We start from the raw sequence: 19,569 nt of genomic DNA on the forward strand, positions 1-19,569 counted from the left end.
CATAAATGACAGATCTGGAATTTCAACCTAGATCTGTCTATTTCTAAAGCCCATAATTTTTCTTCCATATAGGACTGCCTCTACATAGCCACCAGTATTGCATAAAGTTAAAAACAGAAAACTTATGGATCAAAGAATATATAATAAGATACTAACTATGTGGTAATGACAAATTGCAAAAGCAGTTTGGGAAGAGCCAAAGACAGAGATGATTGAGTATCTTCATGGGTTTCTTAGAGGGGATGGGACTTAAGGTGAGCTTTGAAAATTGGCAGAATTTAGATGAGGGGAGAGTATTTCTGGGAAGAGAATCAGCAGGGGTGAGCCCAATGGGGGGAAATGGTGTTGAGAAGGCCTGTGACATCAGTTTGGTTGAATTGTATGGGACAGACAAGCATAGGAACATCAGAAACCAGGCCAAAGAGTTAGACATCATGGGGTAGGAAGTAGGGAGCCAGAATCACATGGAGACTCTAACTCAAAGCAGCCTCAGTCATTATAATGTTTCTTTTTACTCACAGCCAAGAGGGAAGGCTGCAGCCAGCTGGTGCCCCATCTCAAAACTTTCTCCCACCACATTCATTATGGTGAATCACTCATGAAATTAAGGTATGAGCTATGCGCATGATGATGAGGATGTGAAAGGGATAATGTTACACATCCAATATTCCACACACTAAGTTGCTGAAATTGGTTGGCATCTTCCAAACCAGACTTGCAACAGAACTCTGCTCTCCCATTTTTACCCATAACTACAATTTTTATTTGACAAACATGGACTTCTACTTATTTATCTGTTTCTATATTCTTTTCCTCTCAAACAAAAACATGACTGTAAAAATGAATGCAGTGTGGTGGAGAGTGGTGGAGAACAGAGAGAAAGGATGAAGCCAGAAGGGACTGGTCCCACGAGATGAACTGTTGGGTTGGCCTTCCTCCCAAAGTGGCAGCAATTCACTTGTGATATGTGAGTCCAGCCAAATGGAATCACATTTCTTGTTCAAAAAGACTGTTTGAGAGTTCTCATTATTTACCAAAGGAACAATCTTACTATGGGCTAACTGTGATAGCTTTACTTCTAGCATTTAGTGGCAGAAATGAGGAAAAGGTTGAACTCATTTATAAAGCTCTCACTAGGAAGAATGCTCGATCTTGAATCAGCCCTTATTAAAGTTGTACAGTTGCCATAGAAAAATACCACAGTCTCTTACTGTTTTGGAGGTAGGTTTGTTTTTTCCTGAGACCTCTCTCTTTAGCTTGCAGATGGCTGCTTTTTCACTGTGTCTTTTCATGGTGTTTCCTCTGTGGATACACACACCTGTTGTATGTTTCTCCTCTTATAAAAACTTTACTCCTGTTGGATTAGGGCCCCACCTTTACAACCTCATTTAATTTTTTCTTTTTCTTTGCTGTTCCAGTATGCCAAAGTTTTCCCTCTTATTATTATTTGTTGTCGTTGTTCGGTCACTAAGTCGCGTCCGACTCTTTGTGACTCTGTGGACTGTTGCCTGCCGGGCTCCTCCTGTAGTTGATTTACAATGTTGTGTTAGCTGGTGCTGTAAGGCAAAGTGAACAGGTTATACATGCACTCACTCTTTTTTTAGATTCTTTTCCCATATAGGTCATTAGAGTCGAGTTGCCTATGTTTTACCGTAGGTACTAATTAGTTATCTATTTTATAAATAGTAGTGTGTATAAGTCAATCCCAATCTCCCAATTTATCGCCCCCCTGCTCTTTCCTCATTGGTAACCATAAGTTTGTTTTCTACATTCGTGACTCTATTTGGGTTTTGTAAGTAAGTTCAGCCTCATTTAATCTTAATAATCTCCTTAAAGACCTTATCTCCAAATATAGTCACACTAGGGGTTAGGGATTCAACATATAAACTTTGGGGGAGGGCATGATTCAGTGCGTAACAAACCTAGTACAATTTAAATGGAAATATAGAAGTATGGAAAGCTTGCATACATGTATATCATTATTAATTAATTTCTCACATTACTTCGAATTGTAATAGCATATGTCTAGTGGATTTTCTTCAAGCCACCTAACAGTGAAAGGAATGTAGGGTGAGGGGAGAAAAGTGTGCCTGAGGCGAAGAGCACTGTGGATACATGAGTGTGGTCCTCGACTTTCCATGTGACCTTGGGAAAATCACTTGACTTATCTATGTGTCAATATCCTTATCTCTTAAAGGAGAGTCTTTAAAAAAAATAATAATCTCTAGGGCCATATCTAACCACAATATTTATGAATTTGTGACTTTGCTTTACAATGTTGTCAATCAAAGGCTACTCATTCAGAGATGAAGGAGGCTACAGGTAGTGTCCACTTGCTGAAACTGCTTACACCTGAGCATAAGTATTTGCATTTTGCCCAACAGCAACGTCACTTCAGTAGAAGACAGAAGTGAAGTCTGACAGGTATCAGGTTCCTCTGGTCACCAGACACTTTGGGCCACTGAAGTTATGACTTGGTATCTGGGTAGTTAGGGTTGAAACTGGGGAGACAGAAGTGCCAAATCTAGACTTTATTTGATGACATATATATGTATACACACGACCCCCATAACATACTCTTTGTCAAAAGCCAAGACGCAGTCATTTTGGGCCTCTGTTTTTGTTTTTGTTTTTAATTATGCATTTTCCTAGACTTCTTTTTTTCCAAAAGACATATGCCTCACAATTAGTACATACCAACTTTGTTTAATCAGGTTGCTCATTTTAAAAGATATCCACTCTGCATGTGGTATCCACAGTGTTGCAAGTAAGTGATACAGGTAATTGATGATCAATGTATGTTATCAAAAATGTTTATGGTTATAATGAAAGAAAATGATGGAAACACTCCAGGGTGGAAGGTTAGATGTACAGTGAATCTATAGTTGAGGCAAAAACATAATTTTTGGTATTCTTGTGAGATACAAAAGAGGAAAAAATGAAGATGAGAGAAAAAAAATGTACCCAGATAAAATTAAAAGCAATACTGTTTAGTTTAAAATATGTTGAGCTTGTATTTTCATTGAAATATGCTCACTAGTACAAACTACTTACAAAATTAACCTGTTTAATGTTACACTTGTCTTATCTTACTTGCTCTTATATTACATTAATATAATATAGTTATATTTGCCATCATATGAGAATTATGGCAATCCAGTGTTTTATGTGGATAGAGCCACACAAGCTTACTTTTTAATTACTGTAAAGCTTAAAATATAGATTTTCTAAGCAATCTTTAATTTCTATTTGTGAAACCACAGTAAAAATGGATCCTTTAATTTAGCTCCAAAAACTAATGTGATTCTAATAGAATTTCCTTCTATATTTCAACCTATTCATTATTTGTTCACTTATTCAATAGAAACTATATGCCAAGCATCTGGCACTGCACTAGTAACTTATTACACTGCCCTTGATGTTCATAGGACCTAAAGTCTAACAAATAAGTAAACACATGCATAAAAAGAGATGAGTGTAACAAGGAAAATAAAATAAGATGATGTGATAAACCAGTGGTTCTCAAAGTGTGGTCCTTAGACCACCACTTCAGAACTTGCTAGAAATGAAAATTTCTGGGTCTTACTGAATGAGAAACTGATGTAACAATCTGTGTTTTAACTAGTTGTCCAGGGAATGTGATGCACAACAAAGCTGAAGAACCTCTCTGTTAGAAGGATTTGTGGCAGGACAAGAGGGAGCTTAAGACAGAGAATTCAGGAAATGCCTCTCTGAGGACTGGGGACTGAGGTCTGAATATAAAGAAGGGGCCAGTCGAGAAAGCGACTTGGAGAGGCATTTTTCATACAACATGACTAAGACCTGGAGGCAGAAAAGTTCAGTGAGTGTGAGACGTAGAAAGAAGGCCAGTGTGGCTGGAACATCATGAGGAAAGTGGCCTGAGACCATGCTGAAGAGGCAGGCAGAGAAGGGTGTGAAGCAGATGGTTGGTAAGTGTCTAGAGAGAAAAAACAACTACAAAGAGTGTGTAGCAAGAAGAACAAATCATTTAGGACTTAACACCATGAAATTCTCTTTACTTAAAAGAAAGATGAAGATTCCCTCTAAACGTAAGCCTTTATTTCTCTCTTCACTGACCTGCTTACTCGTATATGTAATAAAAACCAAATTTATATAACTGAATGGGTTTGTTTTAATCTGATTCATGTTTAAAGTAGCATTTAGAATTCTCTTGCCATGAGTTTATATCATATATAATATATGGCAAATTTGTGATCAATATTTCAGCAAAATTGTTACAACTGAAGGTTTATTGTTCTTGAGGAACTCACAAACTGTTGGGACAAAAGTTTAGCAGCGTGCATCTTTGGTAATTTCAATGAAAGAATTGGATCAAGTTCTCGGTGCTTTTTGGAGAAGCAGCTTCACATATGATCTGTCTCCCCTATTCGAAATATATTCATTAGTGGATTGAGAAAATAAGATAATATGGCAGACAGACTCTATTGGGACTCGCATGATCCTAGCATTCATAGCCTTGTGTGGTTTCCTCTCCTTGAGTGTGGGCAGGACCTGTGATCTGCTTCTGACTAATAGAATTTGGCAAAGGTGACAGGATGTGTATGACTGCATGTATGTGACCCTCCTTTGGTGGTTTTGAGCAGGCTGCCATGGTGTGAGGTTCTGTATGGAGAGATCCATGCAATAAGGAGCTAAGGGTGGCCTTGGGCCAACAGCTGGAGAGAGACTGAGGTCCTCAGTTCAGCAACCTGCAAGGAACTGACTGCTGCAGTAACTTTGTGAGCTTAGAACCCCATACGTCCTCAACTGAGCCTCTGGTGAGACTGCAGCCCCATCAGATACCTTAATTGTAGCCTATTATTCACTGAAGCAAAGGACCTAGCTAAGCCATGTCTGGTTTCCTAACTCACAGAGACTATGCAATAATAAATGTGTTGTTTTTAGCACCACGTTTGTGGTAATATTGTTATGCCATAATAAATAATTAATATAGGTAATAATAGCTTATGTTAGTTGAGTGTTTTCCCTCAACTAAGTGATGTTTTAAATACTTTACATAAATGAAATCATTTAATAATTACTATCATTTACAGATGAGAAAGCTGAGGCACAGAGCAGCTCAGTTACTTGCCCAAGGCTATGTACCTAGTAGGGGAAAGAGTTGGGATCCAAACCCAAAGTCTACATTTTTAACCACTACACTACACATGGCACCTCCCAGTCTGCCTCTTTTTACACTAGTTGTAACTATTTAGAAAGCTGAGGTTGGAGATGTTAATGGACCCAAGAAATAATACAAGATATTCAGTGGGAATTTCTCTGAAATCATTTGTAGTTGTCCTATTTTTTTCCTTTGATTCCTCAAGATTTATTTGAATTCATGTTATTGAGTCGAAAAGTGTCCACTAAGATGATTAGATAAGAATTTAAAATGATTATGATTTGTAAAGAGTGATAAAAACTATAAATTATTAATAGCAAATTATATTTGCATAGCTCTAATCTTTGTAAAGCACTCTAAGATATATTATCACAGTATTTTCCCCGCACTAACCTTTTGAGAGAGAGTGGATATTATTCTTACCCACGAGATGCTAAAGCCCAGTAGCCATGTGGCCCTGTGAGAGTACTAATTACATAATCATACAATCCTAGAGACTAAAGAGGCTTCAGAAGTTGTATGGCCAAGTGACTCAACTAAAATTATACTACAGAGGAGTAAATCATTCTTTATCTTCTTCCTGTCAAGAGGAGGTCTTGACCCCTCAAGTCAGGGAGAGAGGAGTGAGCAGTATTGGAGTAAGAGGTACCAAGCCACAGCCACAAAGGCCACAGATAGAGGAGGAACTGGGTTCAAAGCAGTGCACCTTTTCCTCTCTTGTCTAAGCATCTGAGATTGGGAATCAAAGATGGAGACCAACCATGCCTCCCAGGTTGCCACTCGGCTGCTACTCAAACACTGTGTGATCTACTTCCTCTCCTGCCTGGTCCCTATCACTTTCACCCGTGCTGGTCTCATTTTGGCCCCTGTGACCTTCTTGCTGTCTTCAGAACATGACAGACGCTTTCTCCTGTCATAGTCTTTGCGCTGTCTGTTCCTCTCTCCTAGAAAGTTTCTTTCATCAGACCTTCTCACGGCTTTCAGTTGTCTGCTCAAATATCACCCCCAAGACACATTCCTATCCCCAAAAAGACCTCCTCTGCATCCTTTTATTCCCTTAATCTGCTTGATTTTCCTTCAAAGCACATATCACTACTGGAAACTATGTTTTTTGTCTGTTTGTTCCACTGGAATATAAACTCTGAGTGTGGGGACCTTGCTTTCTTGCTCCCTGTTGAATTTTCAGTTCTTAACAGCAGTGCCTGTGACATAAAAGATGCTCAATAAATATTTGTTGAGTAGGTGAATGAGTGAATGAACCCAGGGCAGAGTCCTGTGGCAGGACGCAGGGCAACTTCTCTCAGCGTGACATGGGCTGATTGTTTAAGCAACTGGAAATCCATCTAAATAATATTACTAATCAATTTTCTAATCAGGTTTGTAAGAAAATTTCTCAAAGATCTTGGGGAATCAAGATACTCCCCTTGCCTACTGTGTCAGTTTCCTATTGCTGCTATAACAAATAACCACAAATTTAGTGACTTAAAACCACATTGATTTATTACCTTACAGTTTTGGAGATCAGAAGTCCAAAATGGGTCTCACTGAGATAAAAATCAAGGTATCTGTAAGGCCACGATCCTTCTGGAAGCTCTAGAGGAGAATTGCTTTCTTGCCTTTTCCAGCTTTTAGAGGCTGCTGGCATTCCTAGGCTCATAGCACCCTTTCATCTTCAAAGGCAGCAATGGCCAGTAGAGTCTTTTATATAGAGCATCACTCTGACACTGACTCTTCTGCCTCCCTCTTCCACATTTCAGAAGCCCTGTGACTATGCTGGGCCCATCCAGATAATCCAGGGTCATCTCCCCCATTCAAATTCAATTGATTAGCAACTTTTAGCCTGTCTACAATCTTTATTTCTCTTTGCTGTATAATCTGATTTATTCACAGGTTCAAGAATGAGGTTATCTTTGGGGGCTATTATTCTGCCTATGGGCTTCCCAGGTGGCGCTAGTGGTGAAGAGCCTGCCTGTCAATGCAGGAGACGTAAGAGGTGCAGGTTCCATTCCGGGTCAGGAAGATCCCCTGAAGGAGGGCCTGGCAACGTACTCCAGTATTCTTGTCTGGAGAATCCCATGGACAGAGGAGTCTGGTGGACTACAGTTCATGGAACGGCAAAGAGCTGGACACAGCTGAAGTGACTTAGCACACACAGTCTGCCTGTACCTGCCAATCCATAATGTGGTGTGTGCATGGGTGTCTCTTTTCAGTAACCAGAAGTTGTTCTTGGAGAATCATGTTAACTCAATGTGTGCTTCTCTCATCACAGGGATTGAACCCAGGTCTCCCACATTTCAGGAAGATTCTTTACTCTCTGAGCTACCAGGGAAGCCCTCTCTCATTACAACGTGCTCACAAACTCTCTGCTGCTGCTAAGTCGCTTCAGTCATGTCCGACTCTGCGCGACCCCATAGACGGCAGCCCACCAGGCTTCCCTGTCCCTGGGATTCTCCAGGCAAGAGTACTGGAGTGGGTTGCCATTTCCTTCTCCAATGCATGAAAGTGAAAAGTGAAAGTCAAGTCGCTCAGTCGTGTCGACTCTTAGCGACCCAATGGACTGCAGCCTACCAGGCTCCTCCGTCCATGGGGTTTTCCAGGCAAGAGTACTGGAGTGGGGTGCCATTGCCTTCTCCGCACAAACTCTCTAACATAAAAATATATTTTTGCTAGACAACAACACTAGGTTTATCATATCAATGCTTCATCCTTCTAACTCTTTAGAAAACAGGGATGGTGTTTGCCCCTCAGTCGTCTGACTTTTCTCTGTGGTTTCTTAAGACCAGTGAGTCCGGTGCTTTGATCATATCTTTAAGGTGTTTCAGCATCCCGGGATGCAGTTCTTCTAAACATAGTTTTCTCATTAAGGACACTTACACACTCTCTTCATCTGTCGTGGCTTTGTTTCCTCTTTGCATCGCTTGATCGGCCCACTCAGTTTGAAGATTATTCTTCTTAGATCTGTCCACAGGCAAAGAGAAGTGATTCCTGTTAACAAAGCAGAAGATTCTCCAAGCAAGGATACTTGACATTAATCAGAGTCAGACCTCATCACATTCTGAATTCCCCATGGTTTAGAGGACATGTTTACCCATGCCCTCCACTTTCATTTCTCTGTCTTATTTTTCTTGCGTGAAAGCAACTCTATATTTCTTTACCGCTTTCTTTTTGCCAGTTTCAACTCCTTCAGATTTCATTTGAATACACTCTTTAGGATCTCTCTTTGGTATGTTTGGTATTTGTGAATCTTAAACACGGGAGCACGAAGATCAACTCCAAGCCCTCATAAGCAAGGAATGGTCCATCTCAGGTCCCGTGTGGCTGAGCAGGCTATGGTCTAATCCTGCCACTGTAAGGGCTGGTCCATGGCACTGCCCAGCTAGTGTCTTCCATCCTCATGCTTTCCTTCTCCCTTCTCTCCTAGAAGCCCTTTTAAAAACAAGCTCATCAGAGAGCCCCCCTTGGCAGTCACAAAAGATTCTTTAGATGTGCCTGCCTTTATTCACATTGAGATTATTCATGCATATATGATCAGAATTACATTTTTCAGACTCCCTTCTCTCCTTTGAGCTATGTTCCCTTTTAAAATCTCTGTCTATAGAATGATGCCATTTCTTTGATTTAGGGGAAGAAAAATGCATCCTGATTGCCTAGAGAACACACTTGACTGTGCTCAGTCTTCCCTCCTTCAACTATTTTTAATTCTAAAAACTGTACTTATTTCCTCTCATAATCCCCACCCCCTTCACAAGCTACCCTTTCCTAACAAAAATTATGTTCAGAGCAGCAGTAACCTCTGCCTTCTGGAAGATCAAACTGATGGAAAAACACAGCCAGGTAAGTATTTATCTGATTTCTTGATTTTAACACAATAAAACTGCCTGCCAATAGTTTGATGGTACATGTCCCATTTTCTAATTTTATAATCTTTCTGAACCTTACTTTGCCCATCTATCAAATAGAGGAAATATCTACCTTATTAGTTCTCTTAGGCTTTCCAGGGAGGATCAAATGAAAAAAAAAAGTGTAAAAATGTCTTGGAAAGGGAAAGTTAAATAAACAGTTCTTATTTGTTTTTCCCAAGGTCCAAAGTATGTGAGGAAAGAACTGCAGAAATATTATACAGGAGCTGCCTGTCTGAGAAAAGGCAGTAGAACTGGATCCAAGTGCCTGACAATACAGAAACGCAGAGTTATTGCTTGCAGGTATTTGTATGCAGATCAGGAAGCAACAGTTAGAACTGGACATGGAACAACAGACTGATTCCAAATAGGAAAAGGAGTACATCAAGGCTGTATATTGTCACCCTGCTTATTTAACTTCTATGCAGAGTACATCATGAGAAACGCTGGACTGGAAGAAGCACAAGCTGGAATCAAGATTGCAAGGATAAATATCAATAACCTCAGATATGCAGATGACACCACCCTTATGGCAGAAAGTGAAAAGGAACTAAAAAGCCTCTTGATGAAAGTGAAAGTGGAGAGTGAAAAAGTTGGCTTAAAGCTCAACATTCAGAAAACGAAGATCATGGCATCTGGTCTCATCACTTCATGGAAATAGATGTGGAAACAGTGGAAACAATGTCAGACTTTATTTTGGGGGGGCTCCAAAATCACTGCAGATGGTGACTGCAGCCATGAAATTAAAAGACGCTTACTCTTTGGAAGAAAAGTTATGACCAACCTAGACAGCATGTTAAAAAGCAGAGACATTACTTTGCCAACAAAGGTCCATCTAGTCAAGGCTGTGGTTTTTCCAGTGGTCATGTATGGATGTGAGAGTTGGACTGTGAAGAAAGCTGAGCACCAAAGAATTTATGCTTTTTAATTGTGGTGTTGGAGAAGACTGTTGAGAGTCCCTTGGACTGCAAGGAGATCCAACCAGTCCATCCTAAAGGAGATCAGCCCTGGGTGTTCTTTGGAAGGACTGATGCTAAAGCTGAAATTCCAATACTTTGGCCACCTCATGTGAAGAGCTGACTCATTGGAAAAGACTCTGATGCTGGGAGGGATTGGGGGCAGGAGGAGAAGGGGACGACCGAGGATGAGATGGCTGGATGGCATCACTGACTTGATGGATGTGAGTCTGAGTGAACTCTGGGAGTTGGTGATGGACAGGGAGGCCTGGTGTGCTGCGATTCATGGGGTCAAAAGAGTCGGACACGACTGAGAGACTGAACTGAACTGAACTGATTCATACCATGCTCTTCTGTGTGCTTACAATTCGGAAAGAATAAGGAGAACTTGGGGAAAGGGATACAAGTGTTGCGAAGTAAAATCTATGCAGAAAAGTGAAACTGACAGGCCTCAACCAGGAAAAAAAAAACCTTTTAAAAGGTGACCCAGGGTCCACGCGGCCTCGGGCTGCGGGTGGAGGCGGCTCGCCCGGCCCCGGCCCCAGGGAGGGGCGTCCGTGCGGCGCCTTCCCAAGCCCATCGCAAGGGTCTTCGGCGCCCACAGGGGAGGGAGACCGTGTGCCCCCCGCGGCCGGCTCTGTCCACTCCGCCGCGCGCCGCCCGCTCCCCACCCGCGCAGCCGCGCCGATGGTCTGGCCCACTCCGGCCGCAGCCCACGTAGGCCGACGGGCGAGCCAGCGCCGGCTGGCAGAGCGGCGCCGAGGGGCGGCCCGCGGGGTCCGGCTGGGCGGGCAGCAAAGGCCTTGCCATAGGTGAAGGGGGCGCGCTCCCTGCCCGGGGGCTCCAGGTCCGGCCCCCGCCACCCTACTCCTCCTCGGCTCTAGGCCGCGCCCCTGAACCGCGTGGCCCCGTAGGCCTTCGCGGCCCCGCGGAGGGCAACTTTAAGAAAAATGGCGCTGTCAGCCCAACAGATACCCAGATGGCTCAACTCAATTAAGTTGAGTAGCTTCAATGACTGCTCTGCAACTCAGAAAAGGTTTTCAGAGACCAGGAAAAACATTGTCGTGTGGCAATTTTGCTCAGCCCCGTGCGTCCTCTGAGGATTGCTTTCTCCAGTGGGGTTTTAGGACTTACAGGACTTCCTCCACGTGGAATAGTTCCCAGTCTGCCAACTCAAGTAGGCGAGAGATTAATTGTGCCCAAAGCACTTTGCTTCCTTCCGTGAGTGAGCCGCCACAGAGGACGCAGAAGCTGCCTGGCCTTGATCCTGAGCTGTCCAGGAAGGACTGGACGATGTGCCTCCGTTGTCCCCATTGCAGCCGATCTCCGGTGAGGAGGCTGTTCAGGTTACCGCAGGCCCATTGCCCCCATCTTCAGTCACACTTCGAGACTATGTGGATCATTCCGAGACTCTGAGGAGGTTAGTGCTTCTAGGAGTGGATTTATCCAAGATAGAAAAACATCCCGATGCAGCCAACCTCCTCCTGCGACTGGATTTTGAAAAAGACATTAAGCAAATGCTCCTGTTTCTTAAAGATTTGGGCATAGAGGACACCCCACTGGGACCATTCCTGACAAAAAACTATGCTATTTTCTCTGAAGACCTTGAAAATCTGAAGACCAGGGTGGCTTATCTACAGTCAAAAAATTTCAGTAAGGCGGATATTGCACAGATGGTCAGAAATGCACCATCCCTTCTGAGTTTTTCTGTGGAGAGATTGGATAACAGACTGGGATTTTTTCAGAAAGAGCTTGAACTTAGTGTGAAGAAGACTAGAGATCTGGTAATTCGTCTCCCAAGGCTACTAACTGGAAGTCTGGAGCCTGTGAAGGAAAATATGAAGGTTTTTCGGCTGGAACTAGGTTTTCAGCAGAATGAAATTCAACACATGATCACCAAGATCCCGAAGATGCTAACTGCAAATAAAAGGAAACTGACCGAGACGTTCGACTACGTGCACAACATGATGCGCGTGCCCCACCACCTCATGGTCAGGTTCCCGCAGGTATTTAATACAAGGTTGTTTAAAGTCAAAGAAAGACATTTGTTTCTTGCCTATTTAGGAAGAGCACAGTATGACCCGACAAAACCTAACTACATCTCTTTAGACAAATTGGTATCTGTGCCTGATGGAATATTTTGTGAAGGGATGGCCAAGGCATCAGTACAAGACTTCGAGAAATTCTTAAAAACTCTTTAGTTTTTGATGAATGTTAAAATGTAATAATGTAAAGTGAATGTATATATGAATAAATATATTTTCAAAAAAAAAAAAGGTGACCCATTTTTTCAACAAATAGTTACTAAGTGTGTAGGGCTTCAGAGGAGGAGTAAAAATGTAAAAGGATGATCTCTGCCCTCAATGAGTTATCCATTGAGTAAATACTTATTTTCATATTCCAAACATTTACTCAGAAAATGGATTCAAGTATCTACTAAAGAAACATCAACATCTAACTTGTTGAGTATGGAGCAGTTAAGATAAAAACATGATTTTTGTGTACCATATAGAAATATGTAAATAACAGTATAATGTAAAAGCTTCTACATCAGTCAGGATGGGCTGAGCTATGCTGTCATAAAAAGCAACTCCCAAATTTTGATCACATAAAATAATTTCTCCTTCATGCCACTTATCTTCTGAATATGGAGGATATCACCATCAAACCATTTCAGAAGACTGCATCTCATTCCCATGGTTGCCAATATACAACATGGATAGGACCAATATTAATATGTTTACTGTCCATGAACGAAGGATGAAAAGAAATCACCTTTAATGTTTCCAAGTCAGAGTTTCAGGGTGACCTCCTAGAGCTACAGAAGGTCCATTGTTGAAGGCCTCCTTCTCCATCTGACTCTTCTCAGACCTCTCCTTCCATCCTGCCATGTGTAGAACTGGGCTCTTCGAAGTCTCAATCAGGCTACTCTTTCTGCCCAGAATATAGCCCCCGACTCCCACAGCCACACCACTGCATAACTAAATCTAGTACTGGGCTAAGTTGGTAGCATAAATTAGACACAAAGGAGTACTTTCTTAAAAGAAATTCTAGTCTTAGAAAACCAGAAGAGTAGTGATCCTTTTAGCTGGAAAGTTCTAGTATGAGTCTTCCTGAATAGCATTTATCCAACATATCTCTTTGGAGCCCTGCTGGGTACCAACTCCTGTCCTGGGCACCAGAGATTCAATGCTGAGAATGATGATCTGTTCTCTACCTTCATGGGACTTTGCACAGATGTGGACATTAGTAATTAGTCAGATAATTACACAAAAGGATATTCCAAACTGCAACAGATGCTAGAAAGGAGAAAAATGGAGTGCTGTGTGTATAATGAAAATCCTGGGAAGGTTTACTTAGGCAAGTGGCATTTCAGCTGAAACCTGAGGGATGAATTGCAGTTAACTGAAGATAGGAGATGAACTCATGAACTAGGTCAGTAATTTTTTTAACTAAAAAAAAAAATGGAATCCAGACTAATCCCAGACTAGTTCTATAGTTGCATCATTCTTAGTCACTAGCTTTGCATTCTTCTTTCTGTTGGAAAATATGGAGTTATGAGCTGTGTACTCTGAACTGTACACATCCTTGAAGATACTTATTAAGGTGGGTTTTTTGACCTGTGAATATCGTTTCTGCCATGTGTCTCTATGACCAAAAGTTGGGAACTAGTGGAGAAGATGACTTATCAAAGGGAATTCCAAGCTGATGATTCTACCACATGTCAGGAGAAAGGTCATTTACAGTAGAGAGTGTCAAATGTTACAAAATGTGATTTAACAATCCTTTCTAGTATGATGTCAACAATAATAGAAGGATGATTGGTTTATTTTTAAAATTTTTTCCATGAAAGATACTTTCATCAGCTTAGTGCTGAGGCAAAAACATCTTAAGTACTGACGTGATACAAATTAAATATCACTTGTTTTTTTAAAAGCTTGCTCTATTTCCTCCTCATATCACAATCCAGTGTGTGCTACATGTACATGTATGTGACGCATTTTATACATTTTCACCCTCATAACTTGACAGTAGGGAGGGATCTTGCAGTCATTTCTAAAAGCAGACAAAAGGCCGTTGGTTCTGCTCCGCACGATGGTTTGTGAAGACAGCATATCACACGCTTCCATTGATGATTATATAGCTCTATCCATCTGTCTGACTCTGGAGGTTGGGAGGCAAGATACAGCTCCCACCGTCCCCGTAAACAAAAGTAGACCATGCTGTCACCAGTCAGACACGCCAGCTAATTGGAGCTGTCGACAGACACAATATTCTGTGTCAACAGCTCTAGTAACAGTTTGAAACAGCAATGATATGTTGGTTGATGGTGAGGATGACACATGTGTCTCTAATAGCATGCTAGAAATCTGACATAACTAGAAAAGAATTACGAAAATGTGATTCCTGGCCTCTGGTATTCCTGTTGGTACTTCCCAGTCTCCACAGAGGTTGGGCAGGAGGAGCGGGGGTTAAGGGAAGAGGGTGGTGTAACACGTCTCTCTCCATATCACTTCACAGGCTGACAGCTTAATTTGAAACTCATAATGTCTACCTTTAAAGTGAATCTTGCTAAAAAGACTTGTTTCAACAAGCCACCAAATCATAACCTCTTTGGGAAAATTAAAAAAGCAAAATAACTTATTAGTACAGCTTATTAAGTTGAAACCAAAAAAGAATGGAAACATTTCATCAATTTACCATTTCTATAACTAGACATTTATACTGATTATCAGGAAAGTAATGCTTCGAGTTAGATGTATACAAATGCTCATAGATATGGCTTATTCTTTAACCTCATTTTATGATAGACAAAGTAGGCCCAAAATACAAACAGTTTTGACAAGGCTTTAGAACATAAATGCATGATGTATTTTAATCTCTGTGTAAATCTCTGTGTAAAGCTAAGAAGGCTTTTACACCAGATATTATATCAATAAAAAATTAGAAAGTCCCTTGTAAATTTCTAATAATTTATTTATCCTCTAAATAACTTAATCATATGACTGACTCGGTTTGAACTTTAGCTCAGCCACTTACTAGTTTGGGTAAGTTAGTCAACCTCTCTGGGCCTCAATTTTCTCATCTATAAAATGGAAATTAGATAATTTCCCTCATAGGGTTATAAGGATTAAATGGGTTATTGCATTTCAAGTGTGTACAACAGTACCTGGTACATCACACAGTAAGCAGCCAATACATATTATTATTATTATTATAGGCTCATTTCCAAGGAAGCCCTTTAGTGATTAATGAAAACAAGAAAAGAAATCCAAAACTTCAAACACCAAAGAACAAACGCTTGGGAGCCAAACAGGCCTGGGTTTAAATCCTTGTTTGGACCTTGGGCAAGTCACTTAACCTTTCTGAACATTTTTCTTTGTCTGCATGAGTTGATAATACCTGCATAAGTGTTGATTTGAGGCAATTTGAAGCACAGAGCAATTCACAATATATACTGAATATTTTACATATCATAGCAAGAATTATTATTACTAGTTTGCATTATAGAACACTTTTATTTTGGACTAATTATCTTATTTTATTACTAATTCTTTGAAATAAAATAATGATGACCGCTTTTCCAAGGAAATTATGGTGCTTGGAGTAGTTAAGCAGAGGGTCAGTGGGAATGGAGTTACTGAGGTTTGGTTAGGTTGCTGTTTTTCACCTCTGGGACCAGAGTGATACTCAGCCATTTCCACTGCCTCTTGGCCAGGTAACCAAACAACTGAAAGCCTCTTTATTTACTTTTTTCATCCAGACCTGAAAATTTGATGTCTTCAGAGGTCTCTGTCCCTCACAGTTATAATCACCAGGTTTCCCAGTTAGCTCAGTGATAAACAATCTGCCTGCCAGTGCAGGAAATGCAAGAGATGTAGGTTCAATCCCTGAGTCAGGAAGATCCCCTGGAGGAGGAAACGGCAACCCACTCCAGTATTCTTGCCCGGGAAATTCCATGGACAGAGGAGCCTGGTGGGCTATAATCCATGGGATCACAAAGAATCAGACATGACTGAGCACATACCCACCAATCACTACTTACTCATACTTCATTGCTCATTCCATATTCCTTGGCCCATAATAAAGATGAATAAACTGAGGCAGTAACACTCACCACAACACCACCACCACCACCAACAACAACACAAATGCACATCAAACTTAGATCATCTTGCTCTTTGAAGCTATGAGGAAGATAAAGAAAGAACCTTTCCTCTGATAGGCAGGTAAGATCCTTTTATGATTAACAGGCCACAAAAGAGGATTCTGTGCAAAAGGAACTTCTGTGGCCAAGTCAATGGCCTATATCAACAATACTTTCTTTAAAAACCTTACTGTTACCGTTTTACATGAATAATAAAAATAACCCAACACTATGCAACACAGCCTTGTCTGGTTACCTCACGGCACGTGAAACATGAAGTGTTTAGCCCTCACTTCCTAAGAAGGTATTGGGGCTTTGCCCTCTGAGAGACTAGATGGGCAGCTGAGCTGTAACCACAGGCTTGCTTTCTAGAATTAACAGGTCCCTTTTTGAGAGCATAAGAAGAGAGCCTTGGCTTTTTCATTACTATGCTCAGATCACTTGAACCTGCTAGCCTAGCTTCTCATTCAATGCCTCTGCCCTTCACCTCCATTACTAGGACCATGTGTGTGATCCTTTACACTTCCCCTCCTCTAAGCCTTTATCTGTGGCCTGAGCCTGATGCTCTGCTTCTTTCATGTCTCTAAATGACCAAAGTCAGAAAACTCCATCCATTCTTCAAGGACCCTCTTGCAGAAGCTCCCCTTCAGAAAGATTTCACTACTCTCATCCCAGGCGGTGGGTAAATTTCTCCCTCTTTTGAATTCTTCCTAATATGGCACTAATTATTTTCTTCCATGCTTTTTAATTAGTTATATACAAGCTTCTTTTTTCCCTGTGTTGTCAAATCCTTGGTAGTAGAATTCAGGCCAGATTTGTTTCTGTTTTCTGTATAGAACTTAGCAAGTAGTAGATAGTCTCCATATTTCTTGGTTATTTGAATGAATGAATTCTTCTCATCTCTTCACACTTCAGATATTTAAGCTGCCCATGCGTGAATGGATGAAACTAAAATCACACAATATGTCCAGGAGAAGGAAAGGTTTATATTGAACATGGTGGTGATTTAAACAATGGGGCTTTAGGTACTTTTTTGACATCAACCTCATTTCTTCTCTAGGCCCTGGGCTACTTGGAAATTGGTTTGCAGCATTGTATGTGCTTTAACCAATTCCATTATTAAAGTAATCAAGGTGTTTTAACTTGAAATCTATCATAAAAGAATTTTCCCCATATGATTATGAAGACTCATTCACATCGGTGATATCGTTGCTAATTCCTCCTATAAAAGTAGCTAAATATGCATAAGCCTTAACAAATCACCTTGCTTTTCTACATATAATCTCTAAGTCAAGAATCAATTCCAGGTAAGCAGCTTTTCAGGCAATGAGGCAGAGGTGCCCATGGCACACCCTATGAGGTGCCACTCATCAGAGCACAATGTAAATGGCACCCTGGCATGGCGCAGCCCACAGCCTGTGTGGCTGCTTGAAGTTCTCCAAGTTGCGAAAACTTCAGAGAAACAACCATAGTTTATGTAATACAAAGTGTTTTCACTCTTTACTATTTCAAATCCTAAACGATGATGCTGTGAAAATGCTGCACTCAATATGCCAGCAAATTTGGAAAACTCAGCAGTGGCCACAGAACTGGAAAAGGTCAGTTTTCATTCCAATCCCCAAAAAAGGCAATGCCAAAGAATGCTCAAACTACCACAAAATTGCACCCATCTCACACGCTAGTAAAGTAACGCTCAAAATTCTCCAAGCCAGGCTTCAACAGTAAGTGAACTGGGAACTTCCAGATGTTCAAGCTGGTTTTAGAAAAGGCAGAGGAACCAGAGATCAAATTGTCAACATCTGTTGGATCATAGAAAAAGCAAGAGAGTTCCAGAAAAACATTTATTTACTATGCCAAAGCCTTGGACTGTGTGGATCACAACAAACTGTAGAAAATTCTGAAAGAGATGGGAATACCAGAGCACCTGACCTGCCTCTTGAGAAATCTGTATGCAGGTCAGGAAGCAACAGTTAGAACTGGACATGGAACAACAGACTGGTTTCAAATAGGAAAAGGAGTGCGTCAAGGCTGTATACTGTCACCCTGCTTATTTAACTTATACACAGAGTACATCATGAGAAATGCTGGGCTGGAGGAAGAACAAGCTGGAATCAAGATTGCCAGGAGAAATACCAATAACCTTAGATATGCAGATGATACCACCCTTATGGCAGAAAGTGAAGAAGAACTAAAGAGCCTCTTGATGAAAGTGAAAGAGGAGAGTGAAAAAGTTGGCTTAAAGCTCAATATTCAGAAAACTAAGATCATGGCATCTGGTCCCATCACTTCATGGCAAATAGATGGGGAAACAGTGGAAACAGTATCAGACTTTATTTTGGGGGGCTCCAAAATCACTTCAGATGTTGACTGCAGCCATGACATTAAAAGACACTACTCCTTGGAAGGAAAGTTATGACCAACCTAGACAGCATGTTAAAAAGCAGAGACATTCCTTTGCCAACAAAGGTATGTTTAGTCAAAGCTATGGTTTTTCCAGTGGTCATGTATGGATGTAAGAGTTGAACTATAAAGAAAACTGAGTGCCAAAGAATTGATGCTTTTGAACTGTGGTGTTGGAGAAGACTCTTGAGAGTCCCTTGGACTGAAAGGAGATCCAACCTGTCCATCCTAAAGGAAATCAGTCCTGAATATTCATTGGAAGGACTGATGCTGAAGCTGAAACTCTAATACTTTGGCCACCTGATGCGAAGAGCTAACTCATTTGAAAAAGCCCTGATGCTGGGAAAGATTGAAGGCAGGAGGAGAAGGGGACGACAGAGGATGAGATGGTTGGATGGCATCACCAACTCAATAGACATGAGTTTGAGTAAAAACTCTAGGAGCTGGTGATGGACAGGGAGGCCTGGTGTGCTGTGGTCCATGGGGTTGCAAAGAGTCGGACACGACTGAGTGACTGAACTGAACTGACTGATTTTCACACTTACATCAAGGAAAATGAATAAACCAGTCTTATTATGTTTGAGAAATAGTTTCATAATTTTAAAATAATTTTTTTGTTATGTTTGATTACAACTCACTATGGAGCTTCCCAGGAGACGCCAGTGGTAAAGAATCCGCCTGCCAATGCAGGAGACACAAGTGACACGGATTTGGTTCTTAACTAGGGAAGTTTTCCTGGAGGAGGAAATGGCAGTCCACTCCAGTATTCTTAACTAGAGAATCCCATGGACAGAAGAGCCTGGAGGGCTACAGTGCATGGGGTTGCAAAGTACAGACAAATGAGTAAATCACAATTCCTTATCTTAGAGATTATCACTCCATTCATATTAACCTTTTTATTGCATTTCCTTCTGGCCCATCTATATGCACATATGAAATATTTGTATATATATATATTTGTATCCTATACTCTCTCTGCTGCTGCTGCTGGTGCTAAGTCGCTTCAGTCGTGTCCGACCCTGT

General features: G+C 41.2%; 1 protein-coding gene across 1 annotated transcript; it reads left to right on the forward strand.

The window, feature by feature from the left end:
- Positions 1-10,734: 10,734 nt before the first annotated feature.
- On the forward strand, positions 10,735-12,274 carry LOC101103939 (transcription termination factor 3, mitochondrial-like). Its single transcript, XM_042242724.2, is given in 3 exon segments — positions 10,735-11,008; positions 11,010-11,271; positions 11,274-12,274. Coding segments are annotated over 3 exon segments (1,248 nt in total). The 5' UTR covers positions 10,735-10,948; the 3' UTR covers positions 12,200-12,274.
- Positions 12,275-19,569: the final 7,295 nt, after the last annotated feature.

Source organism: Ovis aries, chromosome 1 (assembly GCF_016772045.2).
Source record: "Ovis aries strain OAR_USU_Benz2616 breed Rambouillet chromosome 1, ARS-UI_Ramb_v3.0, whole genome shotgun sequence".
Lineage (NCBI taxonomy): Eukaryota > Metazoa > Chordata > Mammalia > Artiodactyla > Bovidae > Ovis > Ovis aries.